Source organism: Pelodiscus sinensis, chromosome 24 (genome assembly GCF_049634645.1).
Source record: "Pelodiscus sinensis isolate JC-2024 chromosome 24, ASM4963464v1, whole genome shotgun sequence".
Taxonomy (NCBI): Eukaryota; Metazoa; Chordata; order Testudines; family Trionychidae; genus Pelodiscus; species Pelodiscus sinensis.
The window spans coordinates 15,116,690-15,134,820 of NC_134734.1; the positions used below are offsets into that span (position 1 = coordinate 15,116,690).

Consider the following 18,131-nt stretch of genomic DNA (forward strand, 5'->3'; position numbering starts at 1 on the left):
TTCTAAAGGCAATGGTATGCAGGAAGGGTGCGGCCGGTTTCTCTCAAGGAGTACTGCAGAACAAGAGCGGCCTGGCCAAACTTTTTTACTGGGGGGGCAGTTTCTTTTCTCTAACACTTTGATGGAATCTATCCCTGGGATTCCCAATCACACACACTGTACATGGTTTAGTAATAGTGACTTTGAATCTCCATCTGAGGATCTCAAAGCACATTACAAATATTAATTTACTAGCAGATTAACCTGGCATTGCTCGGGTCCTTAACTCAATACATTTTCAGTTTTTTGGAAAATAAAATGAAAATGTGCATGCTTAATTTTAAATCATTGCTCTGGGGAGGAGCTGGAGAGGAGGGATTCTGTATGCAGGCTGTCCTGGGGAGAGAGGGCAACCCCTGTCCTCTCTCTCCCTGCAGTAGATTGGGGCCAGGTGAGAAGCACCTCTCCATGGCTGCTGCAGCTCCAGTCGGCACAACCACGGAGCCTTGCATGTCCCCTGGATGAGGCAGGGTCACATTCGTCTGCCCCCTGTATTTCCCAGCCAAAGTGAGGAATACAGCAAGCTGTGCACTTTCCCCACGCTCCTTGATGAAGGGGAACACCCAGCAATATTCCCGTATGAATTGGAGGGGGGAAAACTTTACCTCCCCTGCCCTCTCTAAAGGGTGCCTGGGTGGTGAGAAACTTGGGCCTGGGGCAGTCCTGGACATGCGCCCCTAGCCAGCCCCTTTTACCTGCCTGGTGATTCTGTATCTTTACCGTATGGTTCTATGAGCAGCAGTCCCATTACAGACACATCCCATTTTTCTGGCTCAATGAAACCCTGACCTTGCTTTAAGTTATGATAAGAGGAAGCTGCCTATCAAATGTGGTGCTCCTAACTCTTACGGTTTAGGAAGAGTTCTTGAACAAACAGGCAGACAGGACACACAGACAAACTCTTTCAAATATATAGATTTAGTTTCACAGGCCCCATACGCTGGAAGGTATGAGATTTATCTGCATTTTACAGATGAGGAAACTGAAACAAAGGGAGATGTATTGGCCTAGCATGGCATATCCTCAGCATGCATTGACCTAGTAACACTCAGTCTAGGTTTATGCTACCATTTTATGTCAGCAAAACTTACACCGCTCAGGGGTGTAAAAACTCACCCTTGAGCAACATACCTTTCCCTGGCATACACTGCTATGTGCACAGAACCCTGTCAGGGAAAGAGCTTCCCCCACCGACATCGCTACCAGCACGTATGGAGGAGGTTCTATACTGGCAGGAGAGTTCTCTTCTGTCAACATAGAGAGCTACATGATCAATTTTCCAGCAGCACCCAGAATGCTGTGCTACTAGCACTTTATAGACTAACAAGATATAACTCCGGTCATCTGAAGAAGTGGGCTGTGCCCATGAAAACTCTTGATACCATCGACATGTCTTGTTAGTCTATAAAGTGCTACCAGACCATTTGTTGTTTTTTAAGTTTATCCTGTACAGACGGACTCGGCTACCCCCTGAAGCTGCTGTGCTACTGTAAGCTCTCTAGTGTAGAAGTGGCCTAAGTCAATAGCGATGACGTCCCAGATATTTAGGCATCTGGGAGTAAGGAGGCTTACAATTCCCATTCTTTGGCTTTCAACATGGGTTCCTGTTATAGTCTGTGGAAGCAGGATTAGGCCCAGAGTGGCTACCATGGAATGTCTGTGGCAGAACCAATATCAGGACTGCGAGGCTTGATCTACAAATGTGCCCTTCCTCCTGACAGCTCATTCTAGAACACACATCACAGCAGGTAGTTTGCCATGCACTTCTTTCATCCACCATTGTATTTGCTGTGGGAACTCATCATGATCAGAAACGATTTGCAACTTGGCTCTAGAATGTCATTCAAAGAAACTGGCTCTTTTTATCAGCCCAGGAAATTATTTTCACTAACTGATTCAGGCAGACATGTCCTTCATGAAACACACTGTCTCCAAAATTGTTTTCTCAACGGGTAATCAGCAGCTCGTTAGCTTTAATCAGATCATTCTGCTGTCACTTCTTTTTTGTGTGTGTAGATAGCAGAACAAAGCGTCACAGTAAGGAGTGAATGGGGTGCACAGGAAGGGGATGTCCTTCTGCATTGCTGGCTTTTTGTATATTACACTGGCTAACCCTTAATTGGATGCTAGTGGTTTAAACAAGAGATCCTAAAAGGGGAGGCAGAAAGACAGTAGGGCTGGACTTGCATTGTCAAAAGTCAAGAGAAGGGCATGGTGCAGCGTGCTGCAGCTCAGATGAACTGAGGTTAAGGCAGGGGTGGGCAATAGCTTTTAATAATTTTTAATGGGGGGGGCACTCCATTAAATTTTGGTAAGTGGTCAAGGGCCACACTTCTATGGAGGGGTTGAGGGATATGGAATGATGGGTGGGGTGTAGAAGGAAGCTTGGGATAGAGGAGTGGGGTTGCAAGAGGGAGTGTGGGGTCTGAGAGGGAGTTTGGGTGAAGGAGTGGGTTATGGTCTGGAGTAGGGGATTCGGTTGCAGGGTCCGGGGGGTGGGGGTATGGGTGCAGGAGAGGATTCTGGCCTGAGGAAGGCATGTAGGAGGAAGTGCAGGGTCTGGGAGGGAGTTGTAACTTGGGAGAAGGGAGAAAAGGTGACGCAGAGGGTTTGGGTAGTGACCCAGGGCAGAGGAATGGGTTCCAAGGTTGGGAGGGGGTATGAGTGCAGGACAGGATACTGGTCTGGGGGAGGGGTGTATGAGGGAGTGCAAGGTCTGCGAGGAAGTTGTGACCTGGAGGAGGTGGGGAGAGGGGTAGGAAGTTGCAGGGAGAGAGGAGGTGGGATACCAGAGGCAGGATCTGGCTGGGATGCACTTATCTAGGTGGCTACCAGCCAGCAGCTCAGCAAGAACCTGAGACAGGCTTCGCTCGCTGCCTCTGCTCCAGTGAAATTTCTCAGCTCCTATTGGTGGGAAACCGGTCGATGGGAGCTGAGCAATTTTGCTAGGGGGCGAGGACAGTGGTGAAGCCTTCCTGTCCCTCCCCAGCTTGCAGAGCAATTAGCAGTAGGTGTTTAAAGTGGTGTGCGCTGCTGTGTGGTAAGGGCGCCGGCAAGATGGCCGTTGGCCAGATCTGTCCTGCTAGCTGCCTCTTGCCCACACCTAGGCTAAGGGTTTGAACTCATCTGGGATTTCAGTCATCATGGCCATTCAACAGTGTAACTTTCCCAGTGCAAATTCCAATCCAGGGGCCACTGGTATCAATGGAGCTCATTTGTGCAAGAAACCCAGGTAAATTGCACCAGTGCAGATAGCAGCTATGCCTGTCTACATTACATTCAGACCAATACAATATAAGAGTGGCTGTAAGTGGAGCAGACCCTAGCATAGACAAGGGCTAAATCTTGGGGAATTGCAGTCTCACCAAGATTTGGATTTAACTCTCAGTTCATTGGTCTGGTCTAAGTTTTTTAATAGAATTCAATTGGCCAGGGTATTGCACTGAAATGCTGTGACATGATAGATGGCATTAGGTTTTCACTCCAAGTTGTCACACCAGCATGCACTGGAAAGCTCATGATATTCTGACTGGTAAAGAAACTTAAAAAACAATAATGATCCTGTAGCACCTTAGGGTATGACTACACTTGGACTCTAGTTTGAACTAGGGATGCAAATGTAGACATTCGAAATAGTCAATGAAGTGGGGCTTTAAATATCCCGTGCTTCATTAGCATGATCTTGCCGGCAGGTTACTCCGAATGCCAGCTGTTTTGAAAGTGAAAGTTTGTGCTGGGACATGTTAGTTCAAACCAAACCCCATGGTTAGAACTAATGTTACTCCTCATTTTGGTTAGAACTAACACATCCCAGCGCGCACTTTCGAAACAGCTGGCATTCGGAGTAACACGCCGGCGAGTCCATGCTAATGAAGCGCGGGATATTAAAATCTCCACTTCATTTGACTATTTCGAATGCCTACATTTGCATCCCTAGTTCGAACTAGAGTGCAAGTGTAGACATACCCTTAGAGACTAACCAAAATATATAAATAGTATCATGAGCTTTCATGGGCACAACCCACTTCTTCAGATGACAAATATGAAGCAAGAGACACAGAGGTTGAATTATGAAGCAGAAAAAGAGGGGAGAAGGGAAGGAAAAAGAAAGGGGGGGGAACCCTGTCAATTAAAGTGTCCATGATAAATGAAGCTAATAGAGTGGGCTGTAAGTGCCTGATACTTAGCTTTTGATGTCATTTGGCTTTTGAATATAATGGCCCATCCAGTTCATGTCTTTGTTCAGGCCGTGCAAGATAGTATCAAATTTGCATATGAAGTCTAGTTCCACAGATGGTCTCTCTCGTTTATTCCTGAAATAGTTTTGGAAGCAAATAGCCACCTTTAAATCCATTAATGAGTGCCCCGGCAAGTTAAAATGTTCCCCAACAGGTTTCTGTGTGTTACCATTTTGAATATCTGATTTGTGTCCATTAATCCTTTGTCTTTTTAAGGCATGCCTGTGATGCGCCATATTGGGACTGCGCTGGAAATATTTTGTTCCGCAATGTTAAAAAAGTGCAACACTGAATGTACAAATGCCAGTTATCCAGATATTACATATGGATCATATTCAGAGAGAGGGGCTAGCTTTGGGCAGGGGAGTTCTGGTATCCCAACTACCCTACAGTCTGGGGGGGGGGGGGTAGTGAAATGTCCTTGCTGAAAGGAATAGCAATGGAACAACTATTAGCATTTCCCCTTCACAGTGCCATCAGTAGGGTCCAGAGTTAACAGGCCATAGCACCGAATAAGGACACGTCACAGTTCCGAGCGACACTGTCTCAGGGCGGGTGTATTGTTATCCGGGCCTCGCTGAAGGTAGCTGCAGTCTTTGGAAGAGCTGGGAGCTTGTCCCCACCCACGCCACACCCAAGATGGCGTCCTATGGGACACGCCAGTGGACCACGCTCAAGATGGCGGCGCCCGGCGTACGGCGCCCGGAAGGGGACAGTGTCTGTTGCGCCTGCGCCTTGCGCAGACGCCGTCAGTCCGCGCCCGAGTGACTAAGATGGAAGCCGGGGGGATGCGGGTGCCGCTGCCGTTCTGGGCCGGGGGGCCCGGCCCCGGGGGAGCTGTACAGCCCGCCCTGTCCCGGAGCGGCCGGGCCGGGCCCGCAGTTCCAGCCCGGCGGCGGGGGCCCCCTCACGCGGACGCTGTGAGTGACCGGCGGCCGCTTTCGGTTCGGGCCGCGGCCTCGTGGGGGCGGGGCGGGAAAGGGGTTATGGGGGGAGGGGGCGTTGTACGGGAGGGGGAGGAGCGGGGTGTGTGGGGGGGAGGAAGAAGCGAGGGGGGAGGGGAGCGAGCGGGAGGGGAGGGGGTAGAGGGGGGAGTGGAGCGGGGGGGTGTGGAGGGGAGGAAGGAGCGGGGGGGGAGGGGAGCGGGGGGAGGAAGGACCGGGGGGGGAGGGGAGCGGGGGGGGGGGAGGAAGGAGCGGGGGGTGAGGGGGGAGCGGGGGGTGAGGGGAGGGGTAGAGGGGGGGAGTGGAGCGGGGGAGGGGGGTGTGGAGGAGGGAGAGGAGCGGGGTGTGTGGGGGGGAGGAAGGAGCGGGGGGGTGAGGGGAGGGGGTGGAGGGGGGGAGTGGAGCGGGGGAGGGGTGTGTGGAGGAGGGAGAGGAGCGGGGTGTGTGGGGGGAGGAAGGAGCGGGGGGGAGAGGAGCGGGGGAGGGGGGTGTGGGGGGGAGGGGAGGGAGGAGCGGAGGGTGAGGGGAAGGGGTTGTGGGGAGAGGGTTGTGAGGGGATGGAGTGTTTTGGAGGGGAAAGGATTGTGTGGGGCGGAGAAGGGGGACTGTGGAGGGTGGAAAGTGGGTGTGGGTGGAGTTTCAGGGGGGCAGAGGAAGAGGGCACTGCAAGGGATGGAGAGAAGAACAGAGGGGCCTGGAGGTGGCAGAGGGTGAGGTGTGGAGGGAACAGGGGAGGGGAAGCTAGGTTGGGGATGGCCAGGCTATGGCCTGGGCTGTGGGGGAGGAGAGGACAAGGGCCTGTGGGGAGACTCGGGACTGGGGTGGGGGAGGCAGATTTGGAGATCTCACAGTGGGGAGGAGGCTAGTGGTTGGGTGAATCCACACGTGTGGGTGAAGGGAGAGTTTTGGGGGATGGATGAAAGCCTGGAGCATCCTGGTGAATTGCTTTTTTCTGCTAAGGAGGGGACCATTTGGGGGGTGTCTTGTTGAAGGGCTGGCTTCCTGGAGGTGATGCATCTGCTATTGTGGATTCCTGTGATCCCCTGGCATTGATCTCCTGGTAATCAGCCAGGCCTGCCCCAAACACTTTTTGGGAAAGGAAGATGCTGCCACTGGTTTCATTTAGAGCAGAATCCTAGACTGTATCTGAGAGTCAAACTCAGATGATTAAGAGCCGTTGTCAGTGGAATAACACTGGAGAAGATTAAAGCTGCCACTCCAGGGAGCACTGATGGTTTTGCTTGTCTCCCCAGGAATCCCATGGTGACGGGCACCTCTGTGCTGGGTGTGAAGTTTGATGGCGGTGTGATCATTGCTGCAGACATGCTGGGCTCCTACGGCTCTCTGGCCCGGTTTCGTACATTTCCAGGGATCATGAAAGTGAACGATAACACTATGCTTGGGGCATCTGGAGACTATGCCGATTTCCAGTACCTCAAGCAGGTCATTGACCAGATGGTGTAAGTATTTATCCTCTGCTGACCCATAGAAGCAGCATTTCTCATTAGAAGGAGCCCCATTTCCCAGGCATTGCAAGCTTGCACTCTTATGCCCAGGGCTTGACAAATTATGGAAAACCCTACTCGCCAGACAAAAAAGGGACTCGCCCACCCTCCCCCCCAAGTGGTTTTTTAATGGCATGAATTCCTAATAAGAATAAGAACAGTAATTACTAATAAGTTATTAATAAATATCTTATAAACCTCTACCTTTTCCCTCTGCTGCCATGTCTCCTCCCCTTGCTCCATCAGCTCCCCTGGTGCCTGCTGCTCCGCAACCCCTCACCCTCCTCTGCTGTCCTGACTCCTGCCCTTCTCACTGCCCTCAGTCTTCCTGAAACCTGCCCCCCTCCACCAGCCCTTCTCTCCCCCCCATGCCCACTTCTCCAGTAGCCCCACTCTACTCATGTTAGCTACCCCTCCTCATCCCCGCTCCTAACAAACCTCCCTCTACACACCAGCCCTGCCTCTCTCCTGTGGTGCTGGTCCCTCCCCTGCAGGTGTCTGCCCTTCTGCTTCACCCCCAGAATCCCCTGGCACCTACACCCTCCTGGTGCCTCCCCCTTCCCTCACTGCCCCTGCCCCCTTGGCCTTCTTTTTCCCTGATACCCACCCCCTCATCACCCTCTGCCCTCATGCCCCTGTGCCCTTACACATGCCTTGCTCCATCCCCGCCTTCCTCATGCCCACCCCTTCTTTCAAGCCTTCTCCCAGCACCTCCCTCTCCCCCGTCTAGCCCCCAGTGCCCTTACCCTCTCCTCTCCCAGCATCACCCTGTCCCCCCTCCCACTGACACCTCCCCTTCTGCCCTTTTCCTCATTGTCTGCACTTGGCCCCCTGGCATTTGTGTCTCCTGCACCCCTGTCCCTTGGTGCCTTCCCCTTTTGTCATTGTCTTCTCCTCCTGACCTCCTCCCCTCCCCCCAGCCCAGCCCCTTCCCCATATTTTTCCCCTCTCCTCCCCAGGGCCAGCTCCTTCCCCTCCCCCAGGGCCAGGGCCAGCTCTAGGTTTTTTGCTGCCCCAAGCAAAACATTTTTTGGCTGCACCCCCCCCCCCTTTTTGTTATCTTTTACACGTTTGCATTTTGCAATGGGGTTTTTTTTGTTTTCATTTTTGTCCCAGCATTTTAGCCCTATAAATAGCAAATAGCATATTCATTCGTTTTTTTTCCCTAAAAGCAAAGGCGCTTCAAGTGAACTCCCCCTTTCTCTGCTGCTGGGTCACAGCAGCCTTTTCCCTGCCCTGTTCAGCCCCTCCCAATGGACAAGCACCCCTCACTCCTGACCCACAGGGGGAGCAGGATGCAGGGACAGCACAGAGCCAGAGGGGTGCAGGGAACAGTGGGGGTGTACAGAAGTGGCATGGGGAACGGGAGGCACAGAGGGACGCAGGGATCGGGGTGCGGTGGAGGCATGGGGAATGGGACGCATGGGGAGGGGCAGAGGGATCGGGTTGTAGGGGCACTGCAAGGAACAGGCAGCACAGAGCTGGGGGGCAGGGATGGGGGGAGCAGGATGTGGTGGGGACACGGGGAACAGGAGGGGCAGAGGGATCGGGGTGGAGGGGCAGTGCAAGGAATGGGCAGCACAGAGCTGGGGGAGCAGGGATGGGGGTAGCAGGATGCGGGGTGCAAGGGCAGTGCAGAGCTAGAGAGTCGCTGAGAAGAGGGAGAACAGGGGGTCCAGGGAGCAGAGGCGGCGTGGGGAAAGGGCAGTGCGGAGACAAAGGGGTGTGGGGCGGGCGCAGCGGGGCGGGCAGTCGACAGGGAGTGGTCTCTCGCCGGTGAAGGGGCTGGGGCTGTGGCAGAACTGGAGCCGGCGGGGCAGGGCCTGGCTACACCGCACACCGCAGCCAACTCCCAGGGACACGTGGCCAGAGTCGAACTGCTGCGGCCCTTTAAAATCGGCGGGGCCATGTCCTGCCGGCGTCCTGCCCTCTGGCTCGCGCCTTGCGCCGGAGCTAACACAGGCACCCTGGTGGCAAGAATCACCGCATTTCCCCCTCCCCGGTAGCGCTCTGCTCCTCCGCCAGCTGGTGGATCGGATTGTGGCCAGCCCGTCACAACGGCCCACCGGGCCAGTCCGACCCTGCACTCGCCAGCTGGTAAAATCTACTCGTCGCGGGTGAGCAGGCGAGTGTATTTGTCAAGCCTTTCTTATGCCTATGTTATGGATATCTAGACTCTGCTCTGCTTGACTTTATTGTAGCAAAGGATAGAATTCTCAGACACATAATACGAACACAACTTATTGGGAAATAATCAACACGGATTTTGTAAAGGGAAATAGTGCATTACCAGTCTATTAGCAGTCTTTGAGGAGGTCGTCAAACGTGGAGAATGGTGATGCACGGGGATACAGAGTACTTTGACTTTCAGAAAGCTTTTGACATGTTTCCTCACTAAAGGCTCATAGGCAAAGAAAACAGTTGTGAGAAAAGAGAAACTGTCCTCTCCTACCTCAAATATAGGAATCGATGGGTAGGAATAAAATGGTCAACTTTCACAGTGGTGAAAAGTAAATTATGTGAAAAGAATCTATACTGGGACCAGAACAGTGAGTTGGCAAAATTTGCAGATAATACAAAATTACTCAAAATAATTAGATCCAAAGTTGACTGTGAAGAGGTACAAAGGGATCTCATTAAACTAGATGACTGGGTAGCAAAAAGACATTCAATCCATTGCTGATAAATGCAAAGTGTAATGCATATTGTAAAACATAATTTCAAGTAGACATACAAAATGATGGGTATAAACTAGCTGTTACCACTCAAGAAAGAGCTCTTGCTGTCATTGTGAATAGTTCTCTGAAAACATCTGCCCAACGTGCAGCAGCCAGGGCCCTCCCTAGGAGGTGACGGGGTCACAAGCCTCACTCCATCCCTTCTCAGAAGCCTTACCTCTGCCACACCTCTGTCTTGCCCCCATTCTCTCCAGCCTACTTCCCCAAGCGACACAGCCCAGATATGAGAATTGGAGAAAGCTCAGAGAAGGGCAACAAAAATGATTAGGTGTCCAGAAGAGTGATTAGAAGGACTAGGACTGTTCTCCTTGGGAAAGAGATGACTAGAGGGAATATGGGACAAGTCTATAAAATCATAAATGGTGTGGAAAAAATGAATAGGGAAATGATGTCTTCACTTAAAACAGGAACCAGGGGTCTTCTGATGAAATTAATAGGTAGTAGGGCTTAAAAACAAAAGAAAGTACCTTTTCTGAAGAAGTGGGCTGTGCCCACGAAAGCTCATGATACCATCTACATGTTTCATTAGTCTGTTACAGAAAAAAAACAGCAAGCAAATGGTCTGGTAGCACTTTATAGACTAACTCGGCTACTCCCTGAAGCTCTAGTTACATTGTTAGGCATTATTGTAAAGACATAGACATGGCCATAAGGTTGGCTTAAGGCAGTGGTCCCTAACGTGGTGCCCGTGGGCACCATGGCGCCCGCTGGGGCATTTATGTGCGCCCGCTGAATGATCTGGGCTGGCTCTGCCCCCGGCAGCCCCAAAAGGTTGGGGACCACTAGCTTAAGGTATGTAACTTCAGCTACGTAATTAATATAGCTGGAGTCAACATACCATAAGCTGAGCTTGGCGCCATCTCCACAGTGGTAGGTTGATGGGAGGAAATGCTCCCGTCGACTTCCCTTATTCCTTGCAAGGAGTTGGCATAGCAGCGCTGACCGGGACACCCTCGGCGTTTGATTTAGCGAGTCCTTATTAGACCATCAAATCAAAGGCCAGAAGATTGATCTCCGGCATGGCAAGTGGAGACATGGCCTTAGTATAACTGCATTCAAAACAAAATTAGATGAGTTCCTGGAGGATAGGTGTGTCAGTGGCTATTAACCAAGGTGGTCAGGGATGCAACTCCATCTCTGGTATACCTACAATTCTGACTGCCAGAATGGTTGAGGGGGAATGGATCACTCGATAACTGCCCTGTTCATTCCCTATGAAATATCTGAAACTGGCCACTGTTGCAAGGATATTGGGCTCAGTGGAGCATTGATCTGACCCAGTCTGGACATACTTTTGCTTTTAGGGCTTGACAGTGTGGTATCTCATTAACTCTAACAAAAATATTGTTGCAGACTAGCTGGAGTGTAATACAGGGCTATTGATTCTTTATCTACAGTCTTATTGTGCCCAAGAAGATATTCACAATTTCTTCACTATAAATCTCTCCTCATTGGTCTTGTGCTGGAGATACACTTGGCCTATCAACAGATCTCTCCAGTTACTATTCATTGACTTTAGATCTTTGGCTGATGAGCTGTAAGAATGCAGAGCAGATATGTCTGTCTTTAAGAACCTGAGAGAATTTAGTGTATTGGACCTATTGTCTTATTGCTACCCTGGCTGGCAGAGGTGGGTGCTGTGGTGAAATGTAAATAATACCAAATGGTTGGTAGGTTTTACTAAATTATGTAAAACTCTTTTCTAAACTAGCATTGATGAGGAACTGTTGGGTGATGGTCACAGTTACAGTCCAAAGGCCATTCACTCCTGGCTGACCCGAGCCATGTACAGCCGGAGATCCAAGATGAATCCACTCTGGAATACTGTTGTTATTGGAGGCTTTTACAGTGGGGAGAGGTAAGTCCTGCTTAAGCCATGTGCGAGGTGCAGTGTAATGTCTCTGGTACCTGATTAACTCTCCATGTGATACAAATAGGTGGTGTTTGTTGTCCCTGATAGACTAAAACTCAAGAGCTTGATTAAGGAAGGATGGACAGTAAATTTTGAAAGATCTAAATTTTTTGTAAAGCATTAGGAAAGGGACTTTCAATATGGTTGAATCTGATCAAACTTTTGTTATTAGCGAATGTGAGGTCTTAAGTCATCAATTTTCTGCCTCGTTCAGGTCAGACTCTAATCATGCACCATAGATCTTTTTTCCTTCCATTGCATGAGCCAGATTTTCAGGACTGGGACATGCAACTGCTTATATGACTTGCATATGCAATTGTTGTAACTGAATGTGTAACTGCTTCCATTTGTGAGCAGGTGGGACCTGGCTTTTATATACACATTTGCAGGGCTAGACAAATGGTGGCAAAACCTACTCGCCAGCCCCACATTGCAGGTGTGCACGCCGCTTGTGAATGGGGCGACCGGCTGAAATCTCCTCGCTCCGGGGAGTAGATTCAGTGATTTGTTGAGCCCTGCATATTTGCATGTGCATGCTCCTGCCATTTTGGTCCTTGGTGTCCCATAGATCAACTGCACTCCCCGTCACTTCCTCTTTGGAACTCCTTTTACAGCCTTCTCCTTGCTTCTCAGGGACAGCCTGGCTAGAAGAGAGAGCTCCCATTCCACACTTCTGCTTACTGGTGGCTTTTTCCCTAAACCACTTTATAGAATAGCTCTAACAGAATACCACTCGAGGATATTTTAAAAAGCACTACTATGGAGAGGCATTAGCAGTGGACTTGAAGGCCAGAAAATACCCTGACCCCAAGCAATGAGGAGTAGCAGACTGGAAGTCTGTTTTAATTCTTTTGAGGACAAACATTATCTGATTAAAACATGGGCCAATTACCTTTCTTTTCTTTTCTTGCCTGTGTGCTGGGAGTATCAGCTGGACTCTTTTTTTCTTGGCTAGCCTGAGGGTTGTTTGCTTTGTCAGTTGGGTTGGAGTTTATACCAGGAATTGCCCCCAACTTCTGCTGTTCAGCCTGTGCTACCAGGAATGACCATCTCCATTGTTCTGTATTCAGTTTTCTAGGTTACGTTGACATGCTGGGTGTTGCCTATGAGGACGCTACACTTGCTACTGGCTATGGAGCTTATCTAGCTCAGGTAAGCGCTTAAAGAACAATGACTGAGATCTGTGGAGAGAAGCAGCAAAGGTTAATGGCAAGAGCAAAGAACTGGAAATCGGTGGCCTGAATTCTCTGCTAATGACATGCTGTGACTAATGCATGCTGCTGTTTTAATGGCAACGTCAGTCTTGAGATATGAGTTATTGTTGAAGCGTTGTTTTTTTTAATGCAGCCATTAATGAGAGAAGTCTTAGAGAAGAAACCCATCCTTACCAAGGATGAGGCCCGGGAACTGATTGAACGCTGCATGAAAATCCTGTATTACAGAGATGCTCGATCGTTTAACAGAGTAAGTATCCTGTTTTGGTATGTCCTGTGGTGCCTGATGTGCATCATTAACTGACACGTAGTATCTAGCTTCTAAATTTCATTGATTTCAGTCATGATACTCCGCTATCTTACAGTAATTTCCTTCCTCTGGCTTCAGAGTGGTTTATAGCTACTGAGCCTCACAAGAGTGAACTAGGGAATATTGTTTGAGGTATGACTTGCCTGGGATGTCATGGGTTATTGGTGAAGCTGGGAATAAAACTCAGTCCTTGTTCCTTGCTCTAATCTTGGAAACCCAGTTCTTTAAGACCTAATCGGGCTGCACCATCCCTAGTAACAGCAAAACATGGTTTACTCAGTACCAGACACCTGGCAAGGAAACCATCTTAGTCTCAAGGTTCTGTAAGGATATTTTAAGTAGGCAAATTCATCAGATTAGCTTGTATTTCTGTGAACACTTGAGATCTCTGGGCATTGACCTTGACTTTTTTATTAGAGTGAGTAGCTTCTGCTACTGGACTTCAGATAAGGGGTGTCAAGGCTCAGATTTCTAGTCCTTCAGTTTGCAGTATATGGCCTCTGCTTTGATTGGGCTAAAGGTAAAGCACTTGATAGAGGTAACTGGATGTGAGCTAACTTGAGTAGCTGTGTTAAATCAACTTTCTTCAGTGAAAGATGAATTTCGGATGTTAATTATATCTCAAACTATCATTTCCTCAATGTCAGAACACTAGCAGTCTTAATTTCATTCGCATTCATCAGGTTTTAATGATAATTCTAATTGTTGATCTTCTCCCTAGTATGAAGTTGCCATAGTAACTGAAAAAGGAGTTGAAGTGGAGGGACCTCTGTCCCTGGAAACCAACTGGGATATAGCACATCTTATCCGGTAACTTATCAAATATTGTATACTTCACTGAATGCTCACGCTGACACGCCTGGTAATTTAAGGCCATGTTCTGCCCTCAGGCTTCTAGCTGCTGTGGGAGGCTTAAATCTGGTCATTAGGTGGGGTTTTTGTAGATTTAAAAAAAAAAAAAAAAAGCTTCAGAGGAGTAGCTGAGTTAGTCTGTAACAGGAAAAACTTAAACAATGAATAGTCAAAGTGGATTGTGCCCACAAAAGCTTGTGATATTATCTACATGTTGTGTTAGTCTTTAAGGTGCTACTAGACTATTTGTTATTTTTAAGGTGGTTTTTTTTAAGGCATTTAGTTGTGGAACAATATTCCTGCTTCATGCAGTTGTTTGAAAGAACCTGGTAGCACAATTGTGTAGTTCTAGCCAGAATAAGGAAAAGCATTTATTCTAGATAAGTCTTTCCTACACCAAGGGATAGCGTCCAAGGTATTTAAGACTAACTAAATCTTGGAACTGGTTGCTCTGATTCTATGACCAGGATTAAGACTTTAGAAAAATTTCCCTAGGGACAAGGGAAAGGATCTGCTGCTGACTTCCCTATTAACCACTTTTCCACTTGTCTTGGGCAGCTGCCTTTTATCAAGTATTGTATATTACAACTAAAATATGAGTCCATTTTTCAGGCTTGATACTGGTTTTGTGGTTTGTGTGTTCTGCATGTGTAACTACTGGCTGCAAACAACCTGACCTTTAACTATCTCTTTACAGTGGCTTTGAATGAAATCTGAAGAATTGTTTGAGCCTGGTGGTGCATCTATTATCTCCCTTCACATGCACACTGTAAATCATTTATTTCTACCCAAGCTTAAAGCTCTGAGTATTTGTTAATTAGCCAAGTTTTGTAAATGAAATAAACATGCTGAAACAGGTTTGTGTGTTTAAGCTTGTAAATGTACTCTGCGTGGGACAGCTGATGCTGGTTGTATACCAGAAGTTTCATTTTTAGCTTTGCTGAACAGGTAAAGGATCAAAATATTTTAGGCTCACAAAGTCAAATGTTCCTGGGTTGAAAAATTTTCTACTTTTAGTGGTTGGTGATAAGAGCAGACGTATGAAAGCCTTTTCTGAAAGAGGCCAGGATTTAATGGACCATGTAGTTTATGCTGGTCAACTTACCTTTCACAATTGTCAGAGGCCAGATGATGATTTCACCCTTTCTGGATGGAAGGCTGTACTTGTTTCTTCTCATAGGTAGCCCACTCTTCTTGTCCTAGCAGAAGCATGGGTGCCATACTGACTAATGTAGAAACACGGTAAGATGGACTATAATGGGATCTCCTACTCTCTACTCACCCCCAAACTCAATCCTGAAGTTTGACATTTTCTCACCTTGATCCCACTTCTGTCCGTACATGTCACACACTACATCCTTAGAAAGTGCTTTTAACTAGTGCTTTAACTATACCTACAGATTCACTGAAAGTGTCATGAAATATACCCAGCTCTCAGGAGATTGTTCAGGGAGTGTACCTAAAACATCTTAAATTATGCCCAATAATAAACTGAGTCCATAGAAATTATGGGACATATTTGCTGTATTCCCTTCAGAGAGAATATTTTGCATCCATTTAAATTCCTTGTAGAGGGCATTGCACTACTCGAACTAGAGAAGTCTTTCTAAGCTATCACTGTGGTTGGACTATCCAGAGCAGTGGAAGACTGAAGTTACTTGAATCAAGGTAGGCGGACCAGCTGCTGTCATTTCAGTGACCGTGTGTGGTTCACGCTGGGTGACCAAAGTTTGCTTTATAGGTTCCTATGCTGGTTGAGGAGGACACTTGAATCATAGATCTGTGTTTAGATATAGACATGCTAAAGGTAAAGGCTTCAGATTATTTTAATGCACATTGAAATATTACTTTCCTAACAAATTCCTCTGCCTTTGCAATAGGAACAATCCCTTTCCAGCATTTCAGATAGTGTTACCATCTCTTTTGCTGTGTAGCTGCTAATCTCCAGGGTTTCCTGCTTATTTGCTATGGAACTGGGTTTGATACCCAATTCCAGTATCTCGCAGCACAGATGTACCACCATGAGGCAACGAGTGCTACACAGCAAAACCTCTTACATGGTTTGTCCCTAAACCTGATCATTCTAACTCAAAAGTGGAGTGTTCTCCCCTTCCTGCCACCATTCCGCACAAGAGTTTAGCAGCTGTAAGGAGATCCTGATACTAGGCCAGCATTGTAATTACACAACCTGTTGCATGGTAATAGTGGAAATATTAATAAAACAGATACTTCCCAAGATAAAACTGTTTTGAGATGCAATCCCATGTGCTCAGTCTTGTGCAGTACTCAGTAAGCACAGCAAGGCTTTATTGTGCTTTGTGGGCATCAAGCAGTTCAGGATGACTTAGCATGACTACTAGAAAAACATGAAGAGTTTCAATTTACCTTGAAGCTGAACTGAAATGCATTTCAGAAAAACTTCAATGTTTAGGCATTTAATAGAGATTTAAGAGTTGTCACTACTACTCACACATAGGCAGCCCACAGAGCCTAGAGTATCAACAACTGCAGGAGAAACAAGGCCATGAATTTGTATCAAGGTAGGAAAAAATTTACCTTTTAATACCAGCTGCAATGAAAACAATTTAATAGTACAATAGGGAGCAAGTGCTAAGCTGGGTAACACAGGAATCCAATCTTTCCTCTCAAGCAATTTCAGAGGGAAGAGAAAAGAAGTAAATGGGACTCGAGTTCAAGTCAGGGGTAGTTAATAGGTGAACTGTGGGCCAAATCCAGGCTGCCAGACATTTCTGAATGGCCTCCACAATCTTTGTATGTACTTACTATTGTAAGGGGTTTATTATTTTCTATGGAGGCTGGATCTTAACTATACTTTTGACCAAGAAATTTGAACCCTGACAAAGACTATCCATTTAAGTTTTCACTATTGTGCTTATTGCTTTCATATATAAGCACTATCCAGGAAAATTAGACTTGCAATGACTACTCACAAGTTAGCTTTTTCTGAGCAGGCTTGCACTTCAAGCATAAGTAATTCAGTGACCTTTGAGGCAAGTACTTCAGTATCTTCTGTACCATGGAGACTGGAAAAACTCGACACAAAGAGGTTGAATTCAAATTTAGGTGCCTAGAACTGAACAGGGATTTATTTAGATGCCTAACTGTAGGACCATGATTTAGCTAGGGCTACACAATATGAATGCAGAGCCAGGATTTTGATTTGCTAGCTCCCAATCCTGAGCTCAGGTCACAGGCCTAATGTTTTACTGACTACTTGTAAATAGTAAAAAACCAATCAACCTTTGCTCTTTAGCTTATTACTGTCTTTTAAGAAACAAAAAGATACTACTTCCAAAGAGTTAAACATCAGTTCATTCATTAAATAAGAGGGCTGACATTTACACTTTCACAAATAATTCTGTATATGGCTAGTCTTCCAGGTCTTACTAGTCACTTATCTACCAAGAGGTCCTGCTAACAGCAGATTTTTAAAAGGATTTGGATGAAGGCTTTGGAAGAGAACATCACATCAACAGTGATTACAATGAAGGAACTAAAACCATTTGCAATTAGGATGGTGAATTTTAAAGAGTTCTGTATTCAATGGCTTATAGTGGTTGGAGAGACAGTAGGTATGATCCTCAAACAAAAAAACCCCTACCATCCGCAGTGCACGGGGCCTTAAGATACATCATACAAGCAATTAAGAGATGAAAGACCTCCACTTTTTTGGAATCCCAGCTTGTGTTCCTAGCCAGCTAGACAGTAAACACAGCTACATGTAGTTAAAATACTGAATTATCTGGTTAAACCAGACCATCTCTTTGCAGTTTATTTAGCCTTGTAATTATCCTTCATGACTGCTGCTTAAATGTCATTTAAATAGGATGCATTTACCAACATTATGAAATAAATTAAAAACTTTAAGCTCTAGTTTAAGAATGCAGCAATTGCCATATAAAGATGAAACAGTGAATATATTTATACAGTAAAATATAAATACATACAATGTTTTTCAGACTTAACCTTGTCCTGATTTTGTGGGGGGTTTTATCCCACTTAACCCACTGTTAATATGGCAGTTAGGGGTCAAACTGCTAAAATCGCATTGATTTTTTGGAGGGTTGCACAGGTTCAAGTGAGGGCAGAATCAGGCTCTAAGTGTTAACTACACGTAAGCCCATTTCATTTACTATCCCATCTGGCTTTTTTCCAGATACACTGAGCTACTGAGTCCTTCCCAAGCAGGGAATTTGTGTACAAATTGAATCAAATCAGGAATTAGTCGCGTTAAACAAAAAACTGTCAGCTTCACTTTTTTTGCCGTGTTCAGAGGAGCAAAAAATTAATTTAGGATAATCTGTACTTTTCTATTAAATTCACAAGAGTTAAATACTTCTCCATAATAAAAACACATG

The 18,131-nt window shown here is 47.0% G+C and overlaps 1 protein-coding gene across 1 annotated transcript; it reads left to right on the plus strand.

Moving 5' to 3' along the window:
- The first annotated feature begins 5,050 nt into the window (after positions 1 to 5,050).
- PSMB4 (proteasome 20S subunit beta 4) lies at positions 5,051 to 14,610 on the plus strand. Its single transcript, XM_075907460.1, is given in 8 exon segments — positions 5,051 to 5,092; positions 5,094 to 5,197; positions 6,475 to 6,681; positions 11,176 to 11,322; positions 12,447 to 12,528; positions 12,724 to 12,840; positions 13,622 to 13,710; positions 14,450 to 14,610. Coding segments are annotated over 8 exon segments (801 nt in total). The 3' UTR covers positions 14,463 to 14,610.
- Positions 14,611 to 18,131: the final 3,521 nt, after the last annotated feature.